General features: G+C 33.2%; 2 protein-coding genes across 2 annotated transcripts; both read right to left on the bottom strand.

Annotated features, from left to right (window-relative positions):
- Window positions 1–10,992: 10,992 nt before the first annotated feature.
- On the bottom strand, window positions 10,993–17,780 carry LOC145193028 (uncharacterized). Its single transcript, XM_090073378.1, has 6 exons — window positions 17,664–17,780; window positions 17,359–17,402; window positions 16,914–16,979; window positions 15,147–15,222; window positions 12,545–12,722; window positions 10,993–11,601 (listed from the first exon to the last, which is right to left on the bottom strand). Exons 1-6 carry the CDS (start codon window positions 17,727–17,729, stop codon window positions 11,360–11,362), a joined length of 672 nt encoding a protein of 223 aa, XP_089929504.1. The 5' UTR covers window positions 17,730–17,780; the 3' UTR covers window positions 10,993–11,359.
- Window positions 17,781–19,080: 1,300 nt separating this feature from the next.
- On the bottom strand, window positions 19,081–20,277 carry LOC149878208 (zinc finger MYM-type protein 1-like). Its single transcript, XM_090072505.1, has one exon. It carries the CDS (start codon window positions 20,275–20,277, stop codon window positions 19,081–19,083), a length of 1,197 nt encoding a protein of 398 aa, XP_089928631.1.
- Window positions 20,278–24,255: the final 3,978 nt, after the last annotated feature.

Below are 24,255 nucleotides of genomic sequence, written 5' to 3'. Positions count from 1 at the left end.
AACTCAAAATCAACTTTTTGGGTTTTTTTCATTTTTTCGCATTTTGTTTTCCATTTTATTATGCCAAGAAATTTTGTTTTCTAATTCAATTTTTTTTTCTTTTTCGATTTTTTCGGACTTGCCGATTTTTCGCATTTTGTTTTCCATTTTATTATGCCAAGAAAATTATTTAACTCAAAATCAATTTTTTTTTCTTTTTTCCGAGAATTTTTTTCAATTCTTTTTTTCCGAGAATTGAAATTTTTTTTTCGGACTTAGAAATTTTTTTTTTATTTTTTAGGACTTGGAGTTTTTTTCTGTTTTCGAGTTTTTCAGAATTTAAAATTTCAATCTTTATTCCATTTTCCACTTTTCCATCTCGACGCTCCAAATATCTCCATCCATGACCCGTTTTTTTCATCGCTTTGTAAAGGGATCCGTATTCAACCACTTCCCCGGTTTCGATATTGGTCGTTTTCACAGACACAGGTTTTTTTCGAATTGAACCAAGCCTCTCGTATGAGATCGACCGGTTTTTTTGATTTTTCCGTTTTCGCATTTTCCGTTTTTATTTCTTTTTTTGGCCGACCCACCGGTCGTATTCTTTTTCACTTTCCAAAAGCAAATCTTTGCTTATCAGATTGTTCTCAACCGCAATCAGCATCAAATTCAATAAATTGTTTGAGGTTTTTGTGACTTCATTTTCTCTTAGCAAATTTTTTAGATAATTTTTTGTTAGTCTCATATTTTATTTTTAAAAAGAAAAAAATTTTTTAAATCGTTTTTTTTGTCAAGAATCTCATGACAGTCTTTTTAACCTAATAAACAGCGTTCATGTTGGTTCCGTCTGAAACAAATTTGATCAATTTGTCTGAAATGGTCACTGCGAAAATAACGGTGCGGAATTTTAGGTTGACAACCAATTCGGCTGTTTCAGAAACAACTCTTTCCTTTTGCTTGCTGATGTCTACAAAAAACAACGGAAACAAATTTTTATATTCAAGCAGAGACAAACCGGATTGACAAACAAGCTCGTTTGTACCTTAATATTTTTTTGTCAAACAAGAACGCATCAGAATGAGCCATTACAATTTTCTTTTCTCCAAAATTCAAGTCGTAATTGTAATTTGGATATTTTATCCCATTGACGGTCACAAAAAAATTGTTGACGTCGCAATGATCGAATACGGCTGGATTTGTTCTGTTTGTTTGAAGGCCAAACACGATATATCTCGGAACGCTTTTGTCCGTGATCCTTCCAAGGGTCCAGGTGAATTCTGTAAGACCAGCGGGAATGGCTTGCCTTTCGACTTTGTTTGCTTTGTAAGCCACTGGAACGGAAATTTTCTTTGCCATTAAATTCAAAAATTCGGATTTTTTCAAAACATCAAGCTCAATTCTAAGCATTAAAAGTCGGAATTTTTTGATGTCAATCATTCCTGCAGCAACAGTTCCGGCTCTGTAAATGGTGTCGTCATATTCTTTTTTTGTAAAGGTGATCGTGTGTCTGAATCCGTAAACGACTTTGTCTTAAGTTTCGCAAAAACCAAAAATGTGTTTTAAAGGTATCCTGAAAGAAAATGCAAACAAGTGGTCTCGTCTAACAACGAACCCCGCGCTTCCAGTGGCGTTTGAAGTGTCTTTGTACCACATTTGCTTCAAACCATCGGCAAGCTGAAAACCGAAAGGATATTTCAACAATCCAAGCATGGTTGTTCCCTGACCTGGGTACATGACTCTTTCCACTTGCTGCCCCGATAAGTCGTAAGTGACGTCGCTGAACAAATACATGATGGCGTTGTTTACCAGAGCAATTTGATCTGCTGCTGCGTAAGCGGTTCCGTCTGCTTTTTTCAGAACCTCTTCGACGAGGATATAAGCCTCAGACTTAGACTGGCAATCAATCTCAAAAACGATCGATCCTGAAGAATTTAAATCGAGATTTGTGGGAAGGTACTCGAAAAAATCAACTTTTTCAATGCCGGTGTCGTTCAAAGGCATTTCATCAATTACTAATGTGTCGGTGTTTATCATTTTTTAAAATGAGAAAAAAAAATTTTATGTCATTTTAATTCGTGAAAAAAAATCACGCAATCAAAAGACCGCTCCCCATTTTGACGAGATCTTGGATTCTGGAAGCGTTCTTTTTCGTCATTTTCTTTTTTACTTAAATGGATGAACCAAACATTTTTTTATGCAGCTCTTCCATCGGATTAATATTCGCATACTAGTCCACCTTTGCCGCTTCGTTAAAAATCGTGCTAACCAATTGGTTTGGATTCACCGTCCCTGTCTTGGCGTAAACTTTTTCAATCGCTTTTTTTCCTTTGTCGATGGCAACGTCTTTAGCGATCGATATGGCTGAAGAGGCCAATTCTTTTCCGGCAGATTTGGCGGCAGTGATCGCTTCTCTTCCAATTTCGCTTGCCGCTGCCTTTCTCAATAAATTAAGAGACGATCTCGATGCGTTTGAAGCTACCATTCTCCTTAAAAAATTTTTAAACGCGTCCACGATTCCTCCGCCACCGACTACGTTCTTTTTTAAATATCTTCTGTTGTTCACAATAAGCATTTTTTTAATTGAGAAAATATTTTTTTAAATCCGTCGTGTTTCACGACTCGATGTATTTTTGAATCGATCGGTATTCCTCTTTGTTTATTTCCCCCTGCCTCAAAAGCTCATCACAAATGGCAACAGCTTCGTTTCTCGATGCAATATTTCCAGGATGACCAGCGGCGATACTCAAACTAAGTCTTTGTGCAAGCGCATTCGGATCACTTGGAAGAATGATCACTCCGCGACCTTTTATTCCCCTCGTTTTTGCGTAATTTCTTTCCCAAAATTTTGAAACAATCGTTTCCACTTTTCACTTCTCGAAGCTTTTGGTATGTTTGGTTTCCCTTCTCTCTCCATTGCATGCGTTTCTACCAGTATTTTTTCATAATTTTATAAGTCTGTTACCTTTGTTTTATCAGGCTTGGATCTTGTGATCAACTCCCAAAAACCTATCGTCCCATTGTACTTTTCTTCATCAATAATGATGTCGTTATTATCGATAAAAATTTCTTTGTTTCCAATAAACATTTTTCCGCGTTCTTTTGCGTGAATTCCAAAACTCTGTCTGCAGAAAATTTTTTGGCTGCGTATTTTGACAAATATTCCAAAGCAGTATTTCCAACATTCATTTTTCCAAACGTTTTTTCAGCACTTTTTAAACTTTCAAAAGGAGGCTCGCTTTCTGCATAAGTCAAAGCCAGTGGACTGTTTCCAACCTCTTTATATGCGATGCTCTTTATCTCGTTTTTCACTTTTTCGTTGCTATCGATGAGCGGCTTAAAAAACTTGGACAAATCATTCTGATAATTTGCATCTGAAATGTTCGCGTTGAGGCTCTCATTGTAAATCTTTTCCTTATTGGCCATATAATTTTTTAAAATCTCATTTTTTTTTTTCGGGTCTTGTATTCTAAAGAAGGACATTTTTTTTTAAAATACTGAGAAAAAAAAACTTAAACAAAAACGAAAACTCGTTTGTGTTTTTTTTGTTTATTCGCCTGTTTTAGATTTGCTTGCAAATCCGTGGAAAAAATCTTCAATTTTTTTTAAAAAGGTTGTTAAATGCTTGAATGGCTTCTTCTCTTCCTTTTTGGATCAGTGACTCTTTAGCCAATTCGTCAATGCTGCTTTTTGTTTTTGTTCGGATTTCTTCGGTCATGGTTTTAAATTTTTGAAGCTCGCTGAGAATTAATTCGTATTCAGAATCGCTCACAAATCCGTCCATGAGCGTTTTGAAATGTTTCCGCTAATCGTGTTCAATTTTGACTCGGAAAGAACTTTTAATTTTTCGTGCTTTTCAGCCTTCAACATCATTTTCTTGTTTTGTTGATTTCCGAAAATGGACAAAGCACCCATTCCAACAGCAACCCCCTCGCACGCAATCGAAACTGGAGTGGCAACGACGGTTGACAAAAGTGCAATTCCTGTAATTCCCAAACCAATGCACACCGTTTGCAACCCATCTTCTGCGAAACGAATAATTTTTGCCACTCGATGGTACTTTTTGCTCAAAGCCATTCTTTTCACTTTTTCATGCTCCATTTCTTTTTGGGTCTCGCTTATTTTTTGAAGCCTGTAAACGTAGCCTCCATCGGATGGTGCCGTTGGAAGAACTGGGTAAATTTTTTCAGTGTTTTTTATTATCTCCATCTTTTTAACAAAGACAGATTTTTTTAATTCGAATCGATGTGATTTATTTTACAAAGCTTTTCGCCTTTTTTGACTATGACGTCATGGATGCTGTTGTTATTCACATCCAAAATGATTTCGTCCACAGACTCTGAAAAAATAGCATCGTTTTTGTAAAAGTTCAATTGATCGCTGATTTTGTTCATCAAAGTGATGACAGCAATTCCTTTGTCCAAATTCAACCCCACGGACAACGATATTGTCGTGTGAGAAAGAGCAGCAAATTTAATGTCTTTCTGAGCAAAAATCTCATGCTATCCGTTTATGTTGAAATAGGTGGGGTGTTCCAACTTTTTTTTTACCACAATAATATTTTTCGGATTTTTTTTTTCCAACTCTTTGATTCTTTCCTCCAAATGTTCTAAATGAAAATTAAAATTTTGATTCTCTGCTAAGGCAACATTTTTAAAAAACTTGTGAGGGGCATGCATTTTTAATATGAAAAGTAAATGTTTTAAATCATTTTATTTTCAATTTTTTTTGTGTTTTCACATTTCTTCTTCAGATTCCATTTCCCCCAAATCCAAATTGTTACCCATGATGCTTTGAACTGAAGGTGCATTTTTTGCAATAACCACTTCGGGGATTCTAACCTGAATGGACTCAATCTGCGCTCCGACAAAAACACCTTCAATTTTCAAAGAGGCAACGGCGTAGCACTTTTGTCGAACATATTCCAAAGGATTCACTTTCACAAACTCTTTCGTTTTCTTTTTGAAAAACAAAGAAGAAACTTCGATGTTTTTTTCCTTTTTCTTTGTAAACAACTTTCCGAAAAAAATGGGCGCTGCGTTTGGATTATCGGATTTGTTTTTAAAAATGGACAAATCCTCCGTTGTTATTTTTTTCGTTCTTCCTCCTTTTTTCAAAGTGGACATCATTTCCTTGAGTTGATTGCGAAGAAATTTTGATATTTTTTCAGTCACCTCGATGAACTTTCTTTCTTTTTCGTTCATTCCGTTTTTTTCGTTGAAACCGAGAAAGGACATGGAATATCCATTCAGTTCTTTCGTTCTAAAAATGCAACTTTCTAACACACCCAGAGAAAACAAAACGGGGGTTCTTAAAATAAAAGGACCTTTCCCAGAGGGGTACTCATAAAAAAGCGGAATCTTTTGGTACTGAATTGGTTTGGTTGCGGAATAAATTTCTCCAACCGATAATTTGCTCTTGTCAAAATTTTTAATTGTAACAAAATTCATCTTTTTAAAAAGAAAAGAAAAATTTTTTTATATCATTTTTTTCAAACGGATCAATTCTTTATTATCCACCCATGAGTTGAACGAGTCTGGATATCCTTTCCATTTAACCAATGATTTGCTTTTTGTTCGACAAATTATTTTTTCAACTCTGAATATTTCTTGATGCGTCTTTTGCATTTCCTGTTCGTAAAAAGTGCCTTGAATTTCTTCACCGTTGGCGTCTGTAACCTTGTACGTGGGTGGATTCGTTCGCTGAATTTTTGACACGGTAAAAACCTCCTCGGTCCATCTCGGCGTGTACCCTTTTTCAAAATTGGACTTCTTTTTTGTTATCCTCACTTTGTCACTCATTAAAAATTTCGGTTCTGGTCTTTCTTTTTGCATCTTTCCATTCAGGTTAATCCAGACCTTATTTTTATTCTTTTCCTCGCTGGCTTCAATTGGAGTCATTTTTATTGAAGAGTGTTTTGTGCAGTTGTAATTTTTTACCAATTCGTCCAAAACGTCAATGTATTTATTGGTGCTGTTGGCTGAAAAGTATTTAAACATTTTTTCTTTCATCGTTCTGTTCCATCGCTCGACGACACAGCTTTTTTCCTCGTTTTCAGTGGAATATAATTTAACACCTAATGCTTTCACGTGCTTGTTGTAAAATTCTTTTCCTTTGTCCACCCACATTTTGACACATTTTCTTTTTTCAAAGATTTTTTTCAACGCTTAAGCCACTTCAAGACCCGTTTTGCTTTTTAACGGAACGATCCACCCATACTTTGAAAACACGTCGATCACCATGAGCAAATATTTTACGCCGTTGTTGAATTTTGAAAACGATTGCATGTCAACCAAATCGGCGGCCCATATTTCATCGATGTAGTTCACAAACACTTTTCTTTTTTTAAAATGATGAATCACCGGTTTGTGAAGCTCCTCTGCAAGCTGATCCGTCCATTTCAAACTGAAATTTTTTTTTTTTTGCAGAGACACCCAGTCCGAATTTGGCTTTGGCTTTGATGATTGGCGCGATAAGTTTTCTTTCGTTAATTTCTTTTTGAGTTAAGTTTGGAATTAAATTCATTTCTTCAAGCATCATTTGATCTGCTAAATTTCTGCTTTGAACGTCATTTAAATATTTATAAGCCAAATCGTGGTGGTACGCTGCATTGTCCACTCGGTCCACTGGTTTGCTCCACTCTTGGTACATGTCGGTGGATGTGAGGCTTTTGTCCAGGTTTGTGCCAGGCCCTGCAAAATTCATTCCTGGAATATGCATTTCTCCAGGAAATTTTGCCCACGGAAGTTTTATTTTTTTTGAAAAATTGTTAATCGATTCAACCAAGTCTCCCCCTTTTGCCGTCGAAGAAACAAACTTGCATTTGGTGGTTCCGCATGAGTCGCAAGTCTCTTTTATCATTTTTCTGTTGTTTTTTGATATTTCGTTTCTCAGATGTATCGTTTCTGTTTTTCTTTTGCATTTGACGCAGTAGATTTTTATTTTAAAAAAATGTTTTTAAATTAAAAAAAAAAATTTTTAATTAAAAAAATGGATATAATCAATTATTCATGGCATATTGGAAAACCCGAAAGAAACAACCACGATCTTTTACCAAAAAGCATTCGAGGAATCATCGTCGGAAAATCAGGTTGTGGAAAAACAACTTTGCTTTTAAATTTGCTGTTAAGACCTGGATGGTTAGATTACAACAATTTGCAAGTTTATGCAAAATCTCTTTTCCAACCCGAGTACAATCTACTGAAAAGTTCGTTCGAGAAAAAATTACCAAAAAAGATTATCGGAAATTTGTTCGATGTTCAAGACGAAATGGAAAAATTCGATGTACAAGACGAAATGGAAAAATTGAATTTAACTCATGAATGCGTCATCAACGACCTTTCAAAAAATTATTCCGAAACCGAGGACATTGAGTGCCAATTTTTCGAAACGGATGACGATCTGCCTGAACCTCAAAATCTTGATTCAATAAAAAACAATTTAATGATCTTCGACAATTTACAGGGGGCCCAACAAAGCAATTGCGAAAAATATTACACCCGAGGAAGACATTCCAACATCGACTGCTTTTACCTCTCTCAAAATTATTTTACTCTCCCCCGACAAACTATCAGAGAAAATGCCAATTTTATTTGTCTGTTGTCAAAAAATGTGGACCACATTTATCGAGATCACGTTTCGAGCGACATGAAAAAAGAAGAATTCAAAAAATTTTGCAAGTATTGCTGGTCTGAACCTCACGGATTTGCTGTTATCGATTTGTCGTCAAAAAAAAAAGAGGGAAAATACCGAAGCGGACTTGACAATTTTTATTTTCCTAATGAAGCCATTTAAAAAAATTTTTCGTCCATTTAAAAAATGTCAGGCATAATCATCGACGTGGATGGAAATTCCAACATAATAATAACAGAATTTTTGGACAAAATCGTTTTTGAAAAAGGGAAAAATTATGAGATGGCTTTTCTCGGCCTTGAGACGTACAACAGCTTTCCAAACATTACCAGCAAAAACAATTCTTTCCGTTACAGCATGAACAACGGAGGCAATTGGGAAAACGTCGTCGTTCCAGACGGAAGCTACGGCATTGACGACATCAACAAATATTTGCAAAAAACCGTCTCAAACACAATCAAAAATTACGCGTCTCAAAGCGCAAGCTACGTTGCCATAAATAAAATCAGCTACTCTCCCGAAAACATCAAAATCGGATCAAATTCAAACACTTTAAAATCAACCATCAAACTTGGCTTAAATTATTTGATGGACTTGAACGTTGAAAACAGCATCGCCTCCCTTTTGGGATTCACAAAAAGACAATTAAACTCCAATTCAGAATACGAGTCCGACGACATTGTCAGAATTACGAGCGTCAACACGATCAGAATCGTAAACAACATCATCGGGTCAGCATACATCAACGGCTCGCAATTAAATTGCATTTATTCCTTTTATCCTGACGTTGGTCCAGGTTTTAAAATCATCGAAAGACCCACCCATTTGGTTTACCTCCCTGTCAAAGTCCCAGAAATTTCCACGATGATCACACGCATCGTCGATCAAAACGGAAATTTAATCGACTTTCGCGGCGAGGACATCACGATCCGTTATCACATTCGAAAAGTGAAATAAATATTTTTTCCGGCATTTAAAAAATGAGCAAATATGTTAGTGTCAAATTAAATGTGTCTCAGGGTCAGATCGAAAAAATAAAAACATCAATGATGGAAGGCGAACCCGTGAGCATCCGGATTTCAAGAGATGAATTTAGAGGAAACGACGTTTTACTTGTAACAGAAAGCCAACATCGAAAAATTTTTGACGCCGCTCATCGAGGAGTTGGAGTCACCATTAAAATGAGCAAAACTCAAGTGGAACACAACGCAAAAGTAAAAGGAGGATTTATTGGTACTCTTTTACCTATGTTGGGAATGCTTGCAGCTCGAGCCACTCCAGTTGTTGCTAATGGCTTACTGGGTGGGGTTGCCTCTTCGCTTGGATCCACTATGATCGATAAAATTGTAGGAAATGGTATCAATTCCTTTTACGGCATAAAAAATGGAAATGGAATAAAAATTGTAACTCATGGAGGTAAAGGGCTGTTTTTAACGCCGTTTGTAAAAGGAGGCTCACTAAAAAATGGAATATATATAAAAAGCGGAAACGAATTAAAACCTATCAGTGGCGAAGCGCTTTTCGGACCAAACTCTCCATTATCAAAAATCATCCCCTTTTTAAATTTTATTAAATTTTTTTTTGAGTTAAACAATTTTCTTGGCATAATAAAATGAACGGAAAAACTAGAATCTTGCGAAATGAGGACGGAAAAATTAGAAGTTTAAAAATACTTGACCAAATTGAATATTTAAGAAGCAAAGGAGTAGGATGGCGTGAAATTGAAAGGTACAAATTAATTCTCGAAGAAAAACAAGAACAAGAACAAAGAAAAAAAGAAATTTTTCGGGCATTTAAACACCTTTACAAAAATTAAAAACTTTTTTTTTTCATTACGCGTTATATCACGTCATGAAAAAAATAAAAAAATGTTTTTGTCGTAGGAATTTTTGTCCCAGAAAAATTTTCACAACGATGATGAAAAATGATTTTGTCCCAGAACTCCCCTTTTCTAGTAGTTCTGAGTTTGTCCCATTCAATAATCGTCCCATTCATTAAGGTTCTCCCCTAAGGTCTAACATTGTTTACCTTTATGGAGTTGTTTTTGCTTAAACAATTACAAACATTTCAAGAAATTGCTCTGGATATTAAAAAAGGTACCTCATAAAATATGGCTAAAACTTACAAAGTGCGTTAAGGTTAACTAAAACAAACAGTTTAACTTTTCGCAGGAGCTATGGCAGAGTATAAGAATATTTGAAGTGTCTAACGAAAGAACGTCGTTTCAGACAAAATAAAGGTTTTAAGGTATTTATTTAATTCAGATGATGGATTCCACTATTTACAAAAAAAAAGTTCTGCGGTCCAACCGTCTTCGGAGGCTTCAGTGAATAGTTTTGAAATCTGTTTGAGTGAATGAATTACATTCAATAAAGTTCAAGCCCTTCTGCATTATATTCAGAAATTCATAAGGGTTGATCTCCCTGAGAACTGGAGGCAATGCAGTGATACTTAGGATTATGTGCAACAATTTTGTCAGTAACTGAAACTTATGTAGCTTCAAGGATGATAGAAGATTAAGAAATCTGCGAACACACATTAATTTAAGTCAATATCAATTGTCTTGAATATCCACCGAAATGCAAGGATCCTATATGACATCTTTTGTCAGTTAACTTGGCTAAAATGTTTTCTGAAACCACAAAGTAAACTTTGTAAGAATTTAATGAATCTTCTTGAACGACCAGAAATTTTAAAAGTAAACGATAAAAGAAGACTTATGTTATTTTTAAGGTGACTTAAAATTCTCAGACGATCTTCATATTAAAATATTTAACAGAGGTTCGTTCATGAGCCCGGGTGTTTAAACCAGGCACATAAACAATATTGGGTGGATGGACTAAAAAGAGGCTGATTAACCAAATTTTAGACCGACTATCACGATCTGGGGATCTATAAGCAGTAAAGAATTATCTGATTTACAGATAAATCATGTAAATATTCACAGTACTTCAATATAAATATGTAGAAATAAGTAAAAACTGAAAAAAATAGTGCAACTAGTCATACTTCAACAGTCCTTCTGCTAAAAGATCTTAAGTGAGAAGTTTAATGGTGGCCCGAAAACATCCAAGGAAAACATCTATCTGCCCTATTGAAAATTTGTCATCCAAGACCTCTACCCTATTGAAAGTCTGTCCCCCCCCACCCCCCTTCGGTTGGGCGTGAACCCCAGGTTGGGAGACAATGGTTTAAGTAAACTTAGTTCAGTTTTCTACAGCCATCCCTTCCATTACATCGGCTTCAAAATAAACCGGATGGAAGTGCGGCTGCACAACGCACCAACGGACTTCCTCCAATGTCGGATGTAAAAAAACTTATATTATGTTGACTGTAAAAAAATTTTATGTAATGTTAGGTGTAGAGAGAGAAGAAACGTTTCTATTTTAAACTTCATAATTTTATAAAGACATACATTTTAGTGAGAAATAAAAAGTATAAAATAAAAATCCGTGATTATTTCATAAATATCACATTAAAATTAACTGTAAATGAACTGCAACTTTCAAAATAATAATATAACACTGAATTCAGATCAAGATATTCGTTTGCGGTCAACAAAGGTAGAAAGTTTGCGAATCGCGTAGCTTTAACTTATCAAGTGTTACACTATAAATGTAGCACTCTATACAAACTACCAATAAGATCTTTTATATGATACCAGATATAAGAAATTTCGAAAAGAGGAGTTTGAGGTTATCCAGCAAATAATCAATACCCAAAGTTAGTTCACGCACCGTTAATAAAGATCTTATTGATTGCAGAAAAAACCTTGGTCAGTGGAAGCTTCAGTAAAGGTCGCTGTTAAACCATTCACTGTAACGTCTGTGATTGTAACTTGGTCAATAAGAGGCTTTTTCCAGCATGTGCAGTCTGAATCTTCTGCTTCAGGCTTGCTCGGAGCATCCAAACTTAGGTTTGCTGCTTGATGAGTATCAGAAGTTATCTTTTGTGTTTCCTCTTGAACCGTGGAGTCAGTTTGAAGATTGTCGTCTTATAAATATAAATATACATATGTTAAAAAGAATCAGAAGTAAAAAATGGGAACATAAAAAAAAAAAAACTCTTCAAACTCAAAAAAGAAACCATTTTGTTTGAAAAACTTGCTTTGAATAAAAGTGTGAATTTATATTTTCACTGAATGAATTTTGATTACAATTTTAGGTCACATTGAAATTCATCATGATATTTTGAATAACAAGCACAAAAAACATTTGACACTATGAGAGACAACATAGCAACAGTAGCAATAAAATTGGAAGCACAAATAACAATAAAAGTGAAATTAATGAAAGTAATAAAAAAAATATCAATTTTGTGTAAAGTTCAGCTGAATAATTTTTTTATAAAAATTTGAACATGTCGATTATAAAGTTTTAATTTTTATTATTAAAACGTTTGGACACTTTTTTTTATATTGTGTTAATATCTATAGGTTGGAGAGAACTTGGGTTTCTTAAAACTTAAAGTTTTTTAGTCCGGTTCAGCGTATTGATAACTTTAAATGAAATTTTCCTATCTTTAAATTTAAAAATCTCTCCCCCCCCCCCTTTTTTTTTTCTTCTATTGTTTATTTTTCTCGTTTTTTTTTAAAACGAAAAAACAGAAAACAGCTCCTAAATTTTTTCCAGTTTCTCAGAATCACTCAGAATTACTAAAATTTAGAGCTTTAACTAAAAAATTATGTAAAATACACTTTCAAATATTCCTGTTCGCAGTGATATAATTTTCATATATTAAACATTCGTTAAGAACATTTTAAAGAAAAGATGCGATTTTTTAAAGTAGAGATGCAATTTTTTACTTTAAGATGCTGTTATATATAAATTAATCGTTGAAAATTCCTTAAATTTAAAAAAAAAAAAAGTAAAAAGTTCAATTAGTTTTTACACGTTGTTATCAGAATAAAAAATGAAATTAATTCAAGAAGTTTTACCAGATTTAACATCTTTACGGAGCTTTTTCTTGATGCTCTCGGATGATTTTTTGCTCAGTTCACTGTTCAACTCATCAAGAGTGGGAGAATAATTATCGTCTAGTGATCCTATTGACACATCATCATCTTCATCTAGTGTGGCACTACCTTCCGCTGCGGAATCAATTACTTCAAGAGTCTATCAAAGTAATTGCATGTAATAAAATACTTTAGAACTCTTTTTACTCTATTTTAATTCTTATCTTTGTAATTATAATTCTGTTATCTTACTTTAGGTTCTTGATTTCTTAATATCATTTTTATTACCTAATATTACTGAGATATTTTTAATGTTACTAATCAAGAACTTGAGATAGGATGACAGAGGAAACGCACAAATTGAATAAAAAAATATAGAGTTAAACTATAAAAAAATTAAAAAAAAATTTTAAAAACACTTTCACTATTTCTAACTATTTTAAATGTGTTGATTGCAACAAATGTAACTATTTCACTTTTGAAGTACTTTGCAAGTGATGAAGGGTAATTTGATGTTAACCAGTGAAGGTTTCTATGTCAACCAGGTCATGTAGTGTCACTATGTACCGTATAATGTGTTTATTTTTTTAAACTCTCAAGGGATTTACTAAACATAGACTAACCTGAAAATTCCAACATCCAACTCCAAATTTGGAAGCTGATGTTTTGAATAATTTATAATAAGTTGTTAAATACCAAAATCAAAAAATTCTGAGATGCATGTTGAGGTGATGGTTTTAACTCCCTTTGAAATTTTAATTTAGATAAATATATAAAACAGTTAAATCATAAAATATCTGCTGGAAATAAAATCAGCTTGTCTAAGGTTCAATTTTTGATTACTTTTAGTTAAGTTTATACAACTTTTAAATACTAATTACTTTATTGATATATCAAATACTAATTCAAAACATAATAACTCTTCTTTTAAATTTGACACGCAATTGGTTTACAGATAACTACTCTAACAAAATCTTCAACAAATATTTGGACAATAGATTCATATTCTTTAATTAATGAAAAACTTAGAAAATAAGTTAACTTTTAATGAATAGGTTCTGCTTTGCCTGTTTTTTATTTTAAAATCAAACAAACTGAGCATGTCATTAAGTTGTTTGAATGTCATGAAAAAACAAGACACTGTGATCAGATAAAGAAACTGAACTTGAAATTACATTTCTGAGTATTTTGAAAAAACTGTTTGATGTGCCACATGCCATTTCATATATTTTAGTTAAAAAGAAGATTGTCAATTTATTAAAGAACAACAAAATGGTAGGAAACTGATAATGGTGGCAGAAGTCATAGAGACAGAGAAGGGGATCATTTTATCACAAGTTTTTAGAGAAAAACTTTTGATGAAGATGATGAATCAACAGAACACACAAATATTGAGCCAGATGAAGAACTTTATATTAGCATTTACCATCAGCAAAGTCTTACAAAATCTAAAACTACAACTGAACATGAAAAATTATCTGTTAGTTTAATTGAAACTCCAAAAATAATTAAAAATAGTAATTTTCAAAAATGCTGTTTAATTGATAACCCATGGATTTTAGCAAGTTTAGGTAGTACAAACACATCACCTAGAAAAGCAACATCTTTACATAAATTGCCTCTTGTAGCTCATTTTGAAGGCAAACTATAACCTGATTTTGATGGTGCAAACTGATTGCCTGCCAGTAGTTATATCTGGAGAAGATGTAATGAAACTATTTGCCATCATTATGGGAAACACAATAGTTAAATTACTGGAGTGATTTGTCAGAGTGGTTAGCTGGGTTGTTTTTAGCATGAAATTTTTGAAAAGCTTTGCTCAAATATTTGCTGAAGCTGTGTTTTATTTGAATTTCACTTCTCTGGAATTTTAAGATGGGTTTTTTATTGATCAGAAAAATTATCATAATTAACATAGTTAGCATAAACACAACTAGTGAAAACTTTTTTACAAAAAGGTTTGATAAAACTTTTTTATGCACTAAAACTAAGTCAGAATTTTTTTATTAGTGATCCATAAATATGGTCAGGACTACAGGATTACAACAGTGCAAAAAAGATAGTGATGTGTTATTAATGATTGCACTGAGTGTGGAGTGATATTGACACCTGATTTTATTATGTCCCTTACTCAAGATGAAAAGCAGCAGCAGCTTATATTCCAAGAAATAGAATATCAAAGAAAACTAGTGAAAAAACCTTAGAAAAAGAATAATACCAATGAAGATTAGGCTTTAGAAATAAATCAACATTTTAATTGCTTAGAAAATTTAATAAGAAATGAAACTTCTGTTGAAAAATTTTCATTGATGGGATTTTCAAAACTTTAATATCATTGAGAGGTCACATTATTTGGTCTGCTTGATTATTTTCATATGCTTTCATATTAGTAATTGACACAAAAAAGACTCACATGCCAAGTTGAAATCAAATTTTTATTTCCTTATATATAAAAAAAGCATTTGAATGTATATTGGTTAAATTAACATGAAATTCAACATATTTTGACAATTGCTTCAATATTACAGATAACATTATCAAAGGAATTAAAAGATCTAAATTATATTTATGAAAATGTACATACTCCATCAAGTTTAGGCTTTTTGTTTGCTTTACTTATTGATCCCTTTTTTCTTTTTCTTCCTCTTGAAGCTGATTGTCTGAAAAAAAAAAACCAATAATAACAGATTTCAAACTGAAACAATTTTTTTCAAATAGAACTTTGATTGAAATAAAGCTTTTAGAAAAGCTTTGCTTTTAATAAATCTTTAAAAAAACTCTAACAACAGATAAATCTAATAAAATCTAAAAGCTATCAATTTAAATTTCAGGATTGCCAGGGTAGTAAACCCTCAATATAAAAGCAATCAGCTTCAATAGCTTTTATACAATACTTTTAACATATTAGGAGGTTAACTTAGTTTTTTATTATCATAAATTTTTTTTTTTTTTTGAAATAATAAAAAATGTATTTAATCATAATAATTTCCTTTGTTTGCAACAAACTTCTCCCATCTTTTTGGCAACTTATAAATTCCATTGTAAAAATTTTTTTCTGGTTTCTGAGCTATATAGCATTAAAGTCAATTTTTGATTTCTTCAAAGCATTTAAATTGCTGCTCTCCAAGTGAATGCTGCATTGACTGAAACAAATGATAATCTGATGGAGCAATGTCTGGTGAATAAAGCAAGTGGGGTGAAAAATCCTATCTTAATTCTTCAAGTGCTTCTTTTACGCATTTTGTAACATGTGGAAAAGCGTTATTGTACTGAAAAATTACTTGGTGTCTTTTGGCGTAATCTGGTCATTTTTCTTTAAGAGCTTGATTCAAAGCGATCAATTGTTGCTGGTAGCGTATGACTGTAATAGTTTCTCCAGGTTTTAGGAGTTTAATACACAAGACCTCTTTGGTCCCACCAGATGCAAAGCATAACTTTCTTACCATAGGTATTTTGCTTTGGTGTAGATGCTAATGCTTCACCAGGGTCACACCACAATTTTTTTCACATAGGATTGTCAAAATAGATCCATTTTTCATCACCTGTAACAATTTCATGCAAAAAGGATTTTCTTTTATACCTTTGGAGAAGGTTTTCACTCATTACCAATCTTTTTTCCAAATACATTTCTTTTAATGCATATGGGACCCATTTACCTTCCCTTTGAATCTTTTCCATCGATTGTCAGACAATTACTAACTGCAGCTTCAGTAACTCCTAATGTGCCAGACTTTAGAATTTGAGCTGAATCATTCAATAATTCTTGCAATTCCAGATCTTCAAACCTTTTTGGCTGACCAGGGACTCCTTGTCATTTAGATCAAAACCACCACTTTTAAATAGTCAAAACCAGTATTTTCATGTTTTAACAGATGGTGCATACTCTTCATAAGTTTCTGCAAGCAAACAATGACTTTCAACAGCACATTTCTTTTGATTAAAGAATAAAAGCAGCACATGCCGCAAATGATATTTTAAAGGTTCAAAACTGGTCATTTTTGGTAAGAAAAAAAATTAAATCTTTGTTCAAATTTACTAAATAAATTATGCAAAATTTTCAAGATTAATTGCTAAATTATAATTTAAAATGCTAAAATCATATTTAAATTTAAAATTTATGCTTCTTTTTAAAATTTTAAAAAAACCTCAAAATTAAATTAACCTCTAAATGGGTTTCTGATGGACAAAATTTATGTATAGTTGCTTTCTAAACTGATTCAGTTTCAATTCTAAAGTTAAAACTATATTAAAAGAAGTGTGGCACCAGCAATATTTTTACACTTTCGAATGATATGAATGAATTAACATTTTAAACTTACACCTTAAAAAAAAAATTTAGAAAAAAACTTACAAACTTTTATAACTTTCTAACAGCCTTTCATCAAGTATATTTGCAGCAGGTTCCCAAGTATTATATCTAAAATAAGAATTAAATTATGAATTTAGTGCTTGGCAAGTAAAAAAGTACCAAAGTATTCAAATCACAGCTATTAAACCATCCAATAAGATTTAATGTTCTAGGTTGTAATACCACAGAATACCATAAAATACTATGGTAATAAAACATCATACTATTTGATATAATTTTGCTACGTTACAAAAAATGGATGGCCAAGACAAAAACAGTGACAAAATTTGGCATGATAACTTTAGAAATTAGCGTGGCTTTACATTAGACTGTAAATGCAATGGTAAAGAGTTATATAAAACGTATGACTCAAGAATAGATTTGTTCTTTATTTATAAATGAACGATAAAAGCTTTTTTTGAGTTTAGAAAAAGTGTTAAAATCATACTTAGCTGAATATCCTTGCCATTTAATCAAATATTCAGCACGACCCTGAAATAACAAAGGAAAAGCTACAACACGTTTGAACAAGTGTTAAACATAATTATAGCATATTTTATTCAATTCTTTACATGTGATGTTGATGTTAAGTTCAAATAGAGGTATCCAAATATACATTTGGAAAAACGCAATATAAATGGTACTAGCTGATAATTATTCTAGGTTGCCTCCAGCAACTATGTATTGGATTTATGACGTTTATCTTTTGAATTAGAATAATTCATCCATTAAAAATTAAATTATTAAACGTACCTTTTTATATCTCTTTTTTAATATTTTTTCAGCAGCAAAAACACCCGGACCAGTGTCTTTTGGCATTTTTTTTTAAACACGGACTTTAATGCGGACTACTACTAAATTCTTCCCTTCCGTGCGTAAATTTTTTATATGCACGCCTATCTCCCCTCCCCCCTCCCCCCTCCCCCCTCCCCTTCTTTTATTTATTTTTTTTGGACTGTATTGATGTAATGAAACACTTGTTGTATTTCACTTCTTGTATTGATGTTCTTCGATAAAACACTTTGATAAAACTCACTTCGATAAACTGTCTTGATAATACTGACTGATTGACTTCCATATACTGACTGAATTACATGTCGATTTACATGTCTCTTATATAGTAAAATGAACCTGTGTGAACCTGTTCTGGAAGATTATAGATACTTCTTTTCGATGCTTCTGGAAGCTTCTGGATGCGTCTGGATGCTTCTGAATGTTTCTGGATATTTCTGGATGCTACTGGATGCTACTGGATGCTTCCAGATGCTTCTTCTGGAAACATCTGGAAACTTCTGGAAGCTTCTGCATGCTTCTGGAAACTTCTGGATACTTCCTTTAATTATTAAAAAACTTCTGTGACGTTGACACGGACCAGACTTAAGAAAATGAAACAAACCAAAAAAGTTGCATTTGTTTTGCCCGCTGCAAAATGGCACTTGTCAACGAAATTCTGCCTGTGTGCTGTCACCTGTCAGCTGATTGCTCATGTCATGGCATGCTATGACTCCAGACTCCTGAACTGTTTGCTGTGGTAGTATAGTTCGTTTCGTTTTTAAGACATGTAAAATTAGGAACACTTTTTAGCATTGTTCGATGTTGGTTGCAAATGTTTTGTCCAATACTGTATATATATATATATATATATATATATATATATATATATATATATATATATATATATATATATATATATATATATATATATATATATATATATACAGGGCCTTTCAGAGGTTTCGGAGGCCCCAAAAAGAAAAATTTGCGCAAAAGCGACGCAAGACCATATAAATGTCTAACTTTAAGACTAAATGCAATAAATTAGACAGACCGTCACACACAGATGTGGCGCTTTTTGTACGTTTTATCAAGCCAACTAGCCAAGAGACGCGCTTGTCTACTAAAAACGCATTTTTGGGGAGGCCTGGGAATTAAGAAGGTACGACGTATGAGTGGAATGTTACACTGTTACTTTATTGTGAATGTTACAATTCAGATTTCACAAATGAATAATTCATGCATGAATACTTGTTAATTGGTTTTTATTATTTGGTTTTTTTCGATATGTAATTATTTGCAAATCACTATAAATGAATAGTTAAATTAATGTCACATTTTGAAAATGAAATCTAAAGAAATTCACTAAAAGTAACTAAAACAGAATGAATTAGTTTTAATCAATTTTTACAAACGCTTTTCTTGCTTTTTGTTCTGAAAATGCAGCAATTATATTTGAAAAATCTAGTTTTCGTGCAATATCGCAATTTATATTCAACATAGCAAGTCCATTTAACCGTTCCTGCCCCATAGTTGAACGATGATAATTTTTTATCTGCTTTAAAACATTAAATGTGCGTTCGCTCGAAGCCGTCGATGCAGGCAAGCTGATAAAAATTCGTAATGCAATTGTAATGTTTGGAAAGACACCTAAAGGACCAAGTCCAAGTATTTCTACCAGCAATTTTTTTGGTGTGCAGTCAAGTTTAAAATTAGCACCATAGATTCTTTTAAGAAATAAAACCTCATTTTCAAGTTCTTGTGAGATTTCTTTGTCATATTTGTGCTGAAAATGTTGAGCAGCCAATACAAGATCTTCGTCATTCAAATTTTTAAACTGCCGGAGAAATCCAAAAAGTTTACAAATTTCTTGTAACGACTGAATTCGTCGCGTGAGGCCAGATTGAATTGAGTCAATGATGACAAAATGTACATTGATTTTGAAATCCAACTCAGCATCATCTTGACTTGGAAAATGACGATTAGTTAAAAACTCACATGAAACACCAATATTTCTTGCAACAAATTTTGACTCATTTAAAATCTTATCAAACAGTTCACGCAACCTTTGAATGTCATTACATAGATTTTCAATGTTATCCTTTTCAATATTAAGAGTGGCTTGGCGTGCCTCGATGATTAGATTTGTCTGATGAATCATTGTGAGTAGCTTCATCCAGATAGACGACATCAAAATGCAATCAAATTTGGAAATATACTTTTGAATAGCACTGAATTCCATTTTAGCCTGGGCTGTTAAATGTAGCACCCCAAGTTCATTTAAAGCACTTCTTACTGAGTTCAAATGTTGTGCAACTGGTTTAACACCATCAATCCGTGCTGACCATCTTGTTTTGGACATTCCATGCAACGAAACAGGAAGATGTTGTTTTAAAGTTTTCCACCTTTGAGGACTGCTACTGAATAAATTGTACATTTGCTGAATTGTTCCAAAATACGTTACTGCTTCTTTGCATGATTCAGCGCAATTGACACCAACTAAATTTAATGAGTGGTTTCCGCAGCTAGAAAACATACAGTTTGGATTTTGTTGTATCAAAACCGCTTGCATCCCGTTATACTTTCCAGCCATATTAGCACCGTTGTCGTAAGCTTGACCAATGCAGGCTACGAAATCCAGCTTCAAAGTTTTCAATATTTCTAGTGTTCTCGAGCAGCGATTTCTCTTCCAGTTTTTTTTGAAAAATTGTCAAATAAAATAAATCTTTCTTCAACTGAAAAGTTTGAATTATCTAAAATTTTAACATAACAAATAGCCAGAGTAGTTTGCTCCTTGTACGAGCAATCTGGAGTAGCATCAACTATTATTGAAAAACATTTTGCTTTCACAATTTCATGGAGGATTGCTGTTTGAACATGTGAACCACAAATATCAATAAATTTGTTCTGAATTCGTGTTGAAAGATAATGAGCTTGGCATTCGCTGCTTACTCTGTTGTGATTCTCTAACATGTTTAACATGCGCAGCTAAAAGTGGGTCATATTTCCTAAGAAGCTCAATAATACCTAAAAAGTTTCCATTCGCTCGATCACCTATTTGTTGGTTAGAACAAAAAAGTGCTAATCCACGTTCAGAAAGAAAAATAATAACATCTAGAATACGTTGGAATAATTTTTTCCAATTTTCAGTTTCAGTCTTGATTTCTGATAAAAGTAAATTATCTACTGGATGATTTTAGGTTTATTTAAGACAATAGTTACTGTACTAAGTAGCGATTGTAATCCCGGAATCCTGGGATCCCGACCTTTTTTATGATCCCGAAATCCCGGGATTGTCTAACATCAATCCCGTGATTCCCTTTTAGATCGAACAAAACAAAGCGCAATAAAAAAATATATAAAAATACCAACAATTTTGCGTATCAATAAAATAATTTTTATTTAGCATAAAATTGTAAAAAGCATTGTATTTTCGGTTGTGTAATAAAATACGATATCGAAAAGGATTGATTTAGAGAAAAACAAAAGTGAAAATCTTCGCACTATGTCATGTTGGTTAGCATATACACTATTTAAAAATTGAATACGATCTGATTTAAATAATAGATTTGTAAGCAATAAAAAATATTATTATAGTATGCTTGCTTGCGATACCCACACTTTGTATCATTACATACGGTTTATATTTATTTTATAATAATTTGTTATATAATACAAATTTACGTTGTTTCTAAAAAGTTATTTACGTAAACACTTTGAAAATATTCGCGTTAAATTAGTTAGATTTTTTAATACCTTAGTTGTTAATAATTTTTTAGTTAGATTTTTTAATACTATTGTTAATAATTTTTTATAGCTTATTTACTATTATCAGTTTTTTCAAACTGAAGAAAAGCGCGTTTCTTATAAGGGAGAATCTTATAATTAAAAATAAAATCAGCATGTCGTATGTGGGTTTTACAATTAAAAAAAACTCAGCTGTTTGGAAATATTTTCTACGGGATGAAAAAGGCCAAATAGCGATGTGTAAATTACCAAACTGCAAGAAAATTTTAAAAATTGGTGATGGCTCAACAAAAGGACTTCATACACATAGGCCTGTATGAATTCGATGCAAATCAGCCAGATTTTAACAATGAATTTTCTGACAGTGATTCATTCGAGAATGAGGACACTGAGGAAGATTTGTTGGACTAGAATCATGAAAGATAAGAACTAAATGAACTAAATGAAGTTCATTATGGGCCAGTCATTAAAAAAGTACGCAAACTAATACTAAAATTTAAACAATCACCTGCCAAGAACGACACCTTACAAAAATATAGTAAGGCTGAATTTGGAAAACAACTGTCTTTAATAATGGGCTGCAAGACACGGTGGAGCAGCCTTCTGTTAATGCTTAAACGATTTTAAAAAGTAAAAAATTGAATACAAAAATCATGAATTGATATTTACCCAGTGCAAGATAATTCTATAGCTCTGTCACATAATGAAGTGACAATATTATCAGAGATTATTACAACTTTAGTTCCCATTAAAGCAACAGTTGAAGCAATATGTCGTCGAGATTCTAACCTGTTTACAGCCGACATTGCAATTAATTTCATGCTTACAAAATTAAAAGATGCTGACAATAATACAAGCAAAGAAATGCGTAGAGCTTTAATGACTCGCATGCATGAACGCTGAACCGATATGAGTGGACTTCTGCAATACCTGCATAATGGTCGAAGCCCCGTTGAAGTCGATGAAGAAATAATTACAGTGCCTTCTTCATTTAAATGTCGAAAACTTTTAATAGAATTGTTGGAAAGATTAAATGCTTCCGATCCTGCTCTAGTAAGAGTATCAGTTGAGTCTGACATGCTGGATTTGATTGAGGAACCTAAAATGGCTCCTGAGTTTGAAAGTAATACTTTAAGTATTGAAGAGGAACTTGATGTTATTAAAGGAGGACAATCACCAATAAAACCAATTAGACATGAAATATTGTCATCAAAATTTCAAAAAGAAATGACACTTTTTGAAAATGTGGGTACAGGTGGCGATTAGTTAGAAAGAGTTTATTCTTTTCAAACGACCGTGAAATCGACAAGTGTCGAGGCTGAGCGGACATTTTCTTCCGCTGGACTGTTCAATACAAAAATTCGTAACCGTTTGGGCGATAAAACTTTGGACGCTTCCTGAAGTCGCATTTCGAAGCACAAAAAACAAAACATATCTCCTTATTTCTAACATAATTTTTTAACATTAACATGTAAAATTTAATTAACATGTTAAATTAAATTCATTTAATAAATATATTTTTAGTTAAATGTAATGTTTTTATTCTACTTAATACTATATAAAAGTTGTATCTGTTTTTTTAATCCCGGGATCCCGGGATTGATGTTTTTCAATCCCGAAATCCCGGGATTGAAAAGAACCTCCGGGATTGCAATCCCTAGTACTAAGATTAATCGCTCATGAGAGTTGTCTTTTTTCTGTCAGGATATTTCTGTCTATATTTTTGAACTACCAACAACAGGAACTGCTTTTGCTCTTCGTTATTTGTATGTAGTCTACTATTTTCGTCCGTTAGTGCTACGCCAAGTTCTGCAATGTCGTTGACAACCTTCATGCTTCGAACAGTGGACTTTACAGTCTTGAACTCATCATTATGTTCCCATTCGCTCACACTGTTTTTAAGAAAGTGTGATGGAAGTCCTGTGATGCTGAAAAATCTTCGTGTATTAAACGTGACAAAGTCCTCCAGTTTCTTTTCTTGGATAACTGAGCTGTCCACAGTAGCCCGTTTCATAGGTATATAATCTGAAACATTGTTCAATGCTTGGACCATCTTGACCTTCATCTCAGGGCAAACCTCATCATTAAAAAAAGCTACAGCAACAAGTTCCTCTGATAGGTACCAGAGATGCCCTTGTAACTTCTTCACAGCAATTTTCGAGATCTCAGGATGCTGAGTCTTGTAAGCATCCAAGTCTTTCAAGAGCTGCAAATCAAATCTAGGAGCTGAGGTTGCTTCAGGAGATCTGTACCAGGCTGTAATGTACAGTCGAACCGTGAAAAGGCAAATATCCCTTATTCCCTTCTCCTCTCTTTTTGTCAACCTGAAGTGGTCTCTAAACATTCAAACCTTCAACGCATAAATAGCTTTCGCCATCCAGCGAGCACAGTGTAGAACGGCAGGAGCTCTAAATAAAATGCCCCTCAAAGGTACTCCTCCCAAAAAACAATAGACAACTCCAAAAGTTCTCGGTAGTAGTCACGAGGTTGAAAAATTTGTAGTTGATTTTTGCAAAAGACGATTCTTTCATCAGTGATATCGGTAAGAGCATTTGAAGCGTTCTTATCAGACTGTGCTGTGTGGTACTTTGTAGAATCAAATGAGATCCAACTTTTCTGAAATCTTTTAAAGAGTAGTATGTCAGGTACACTTGAAGGGCCGAGACACAGCAAAACTACTGCTTCCAAAATAATTTCCAGAATGTGGTGACGACATACCAACCACAACATATCTTTCCCAAACTTCTGCTCTAGAAGAATGCAAGCCCCATTTCTTGGCCCAGTATTGGCTGCAGTAGTATTAAAGCACATGCACTTTACTTGA

The sequence above is a fragment of the Hydra viridissima genome, unplaced genomic scaffold (assembly GCF_058129835.1).
Source record: "Hydra viridissima isolate aposymbiotic clone 2 unplaced genomic scaffold, HvirCarnegie_v1 scaffold_15, whole genome shotgun sequence".
Lineage (NCBI taxonomy): Eukaryota > Metazoa > Cnidaria > Hydrozoa > Anthoathecata > Hydridae > Hydra > Hydra viridissima.
This window is presented reverse-complemented; position numbering and strand designations above follow the sequence as displayed.

What these genes read in the sequence shown, in the direction of transcription:
- LOC145193028 (XM_090073378.1), bottom strand. Translation starts at nt 17,729, where the DNA reads ATGCCAAAAGACACTGGTCCGGGTGTTTTTGCTGCTGAAAAAATATTA. An exon ending in AAAAGCCTAAACTTGATGGA is followed by an intron (nt 12,723 to 15,146) that starts GTATGTACATTT and finishes TTACTTTGATAG; the next exon opens with ACTCTTGAAGTAATTGATTC. An exon ending in CCGTAAAGATGTTAAATCTG is followed by an intron (nt 11,602 to 12,544) that starts GTAAAACTTCTT and finishes TATATTTATAAG; the next exon opens with ACGACAATCTTCAAACTGAC.
- LOC149878208 (XM_090072505.1), bottom strand. Translation starts at nt 20,277, where the DNA reads ATGGCTGGAAAGTATAACGGGATGCAAGCGGTTTTGATACAACAAAAT.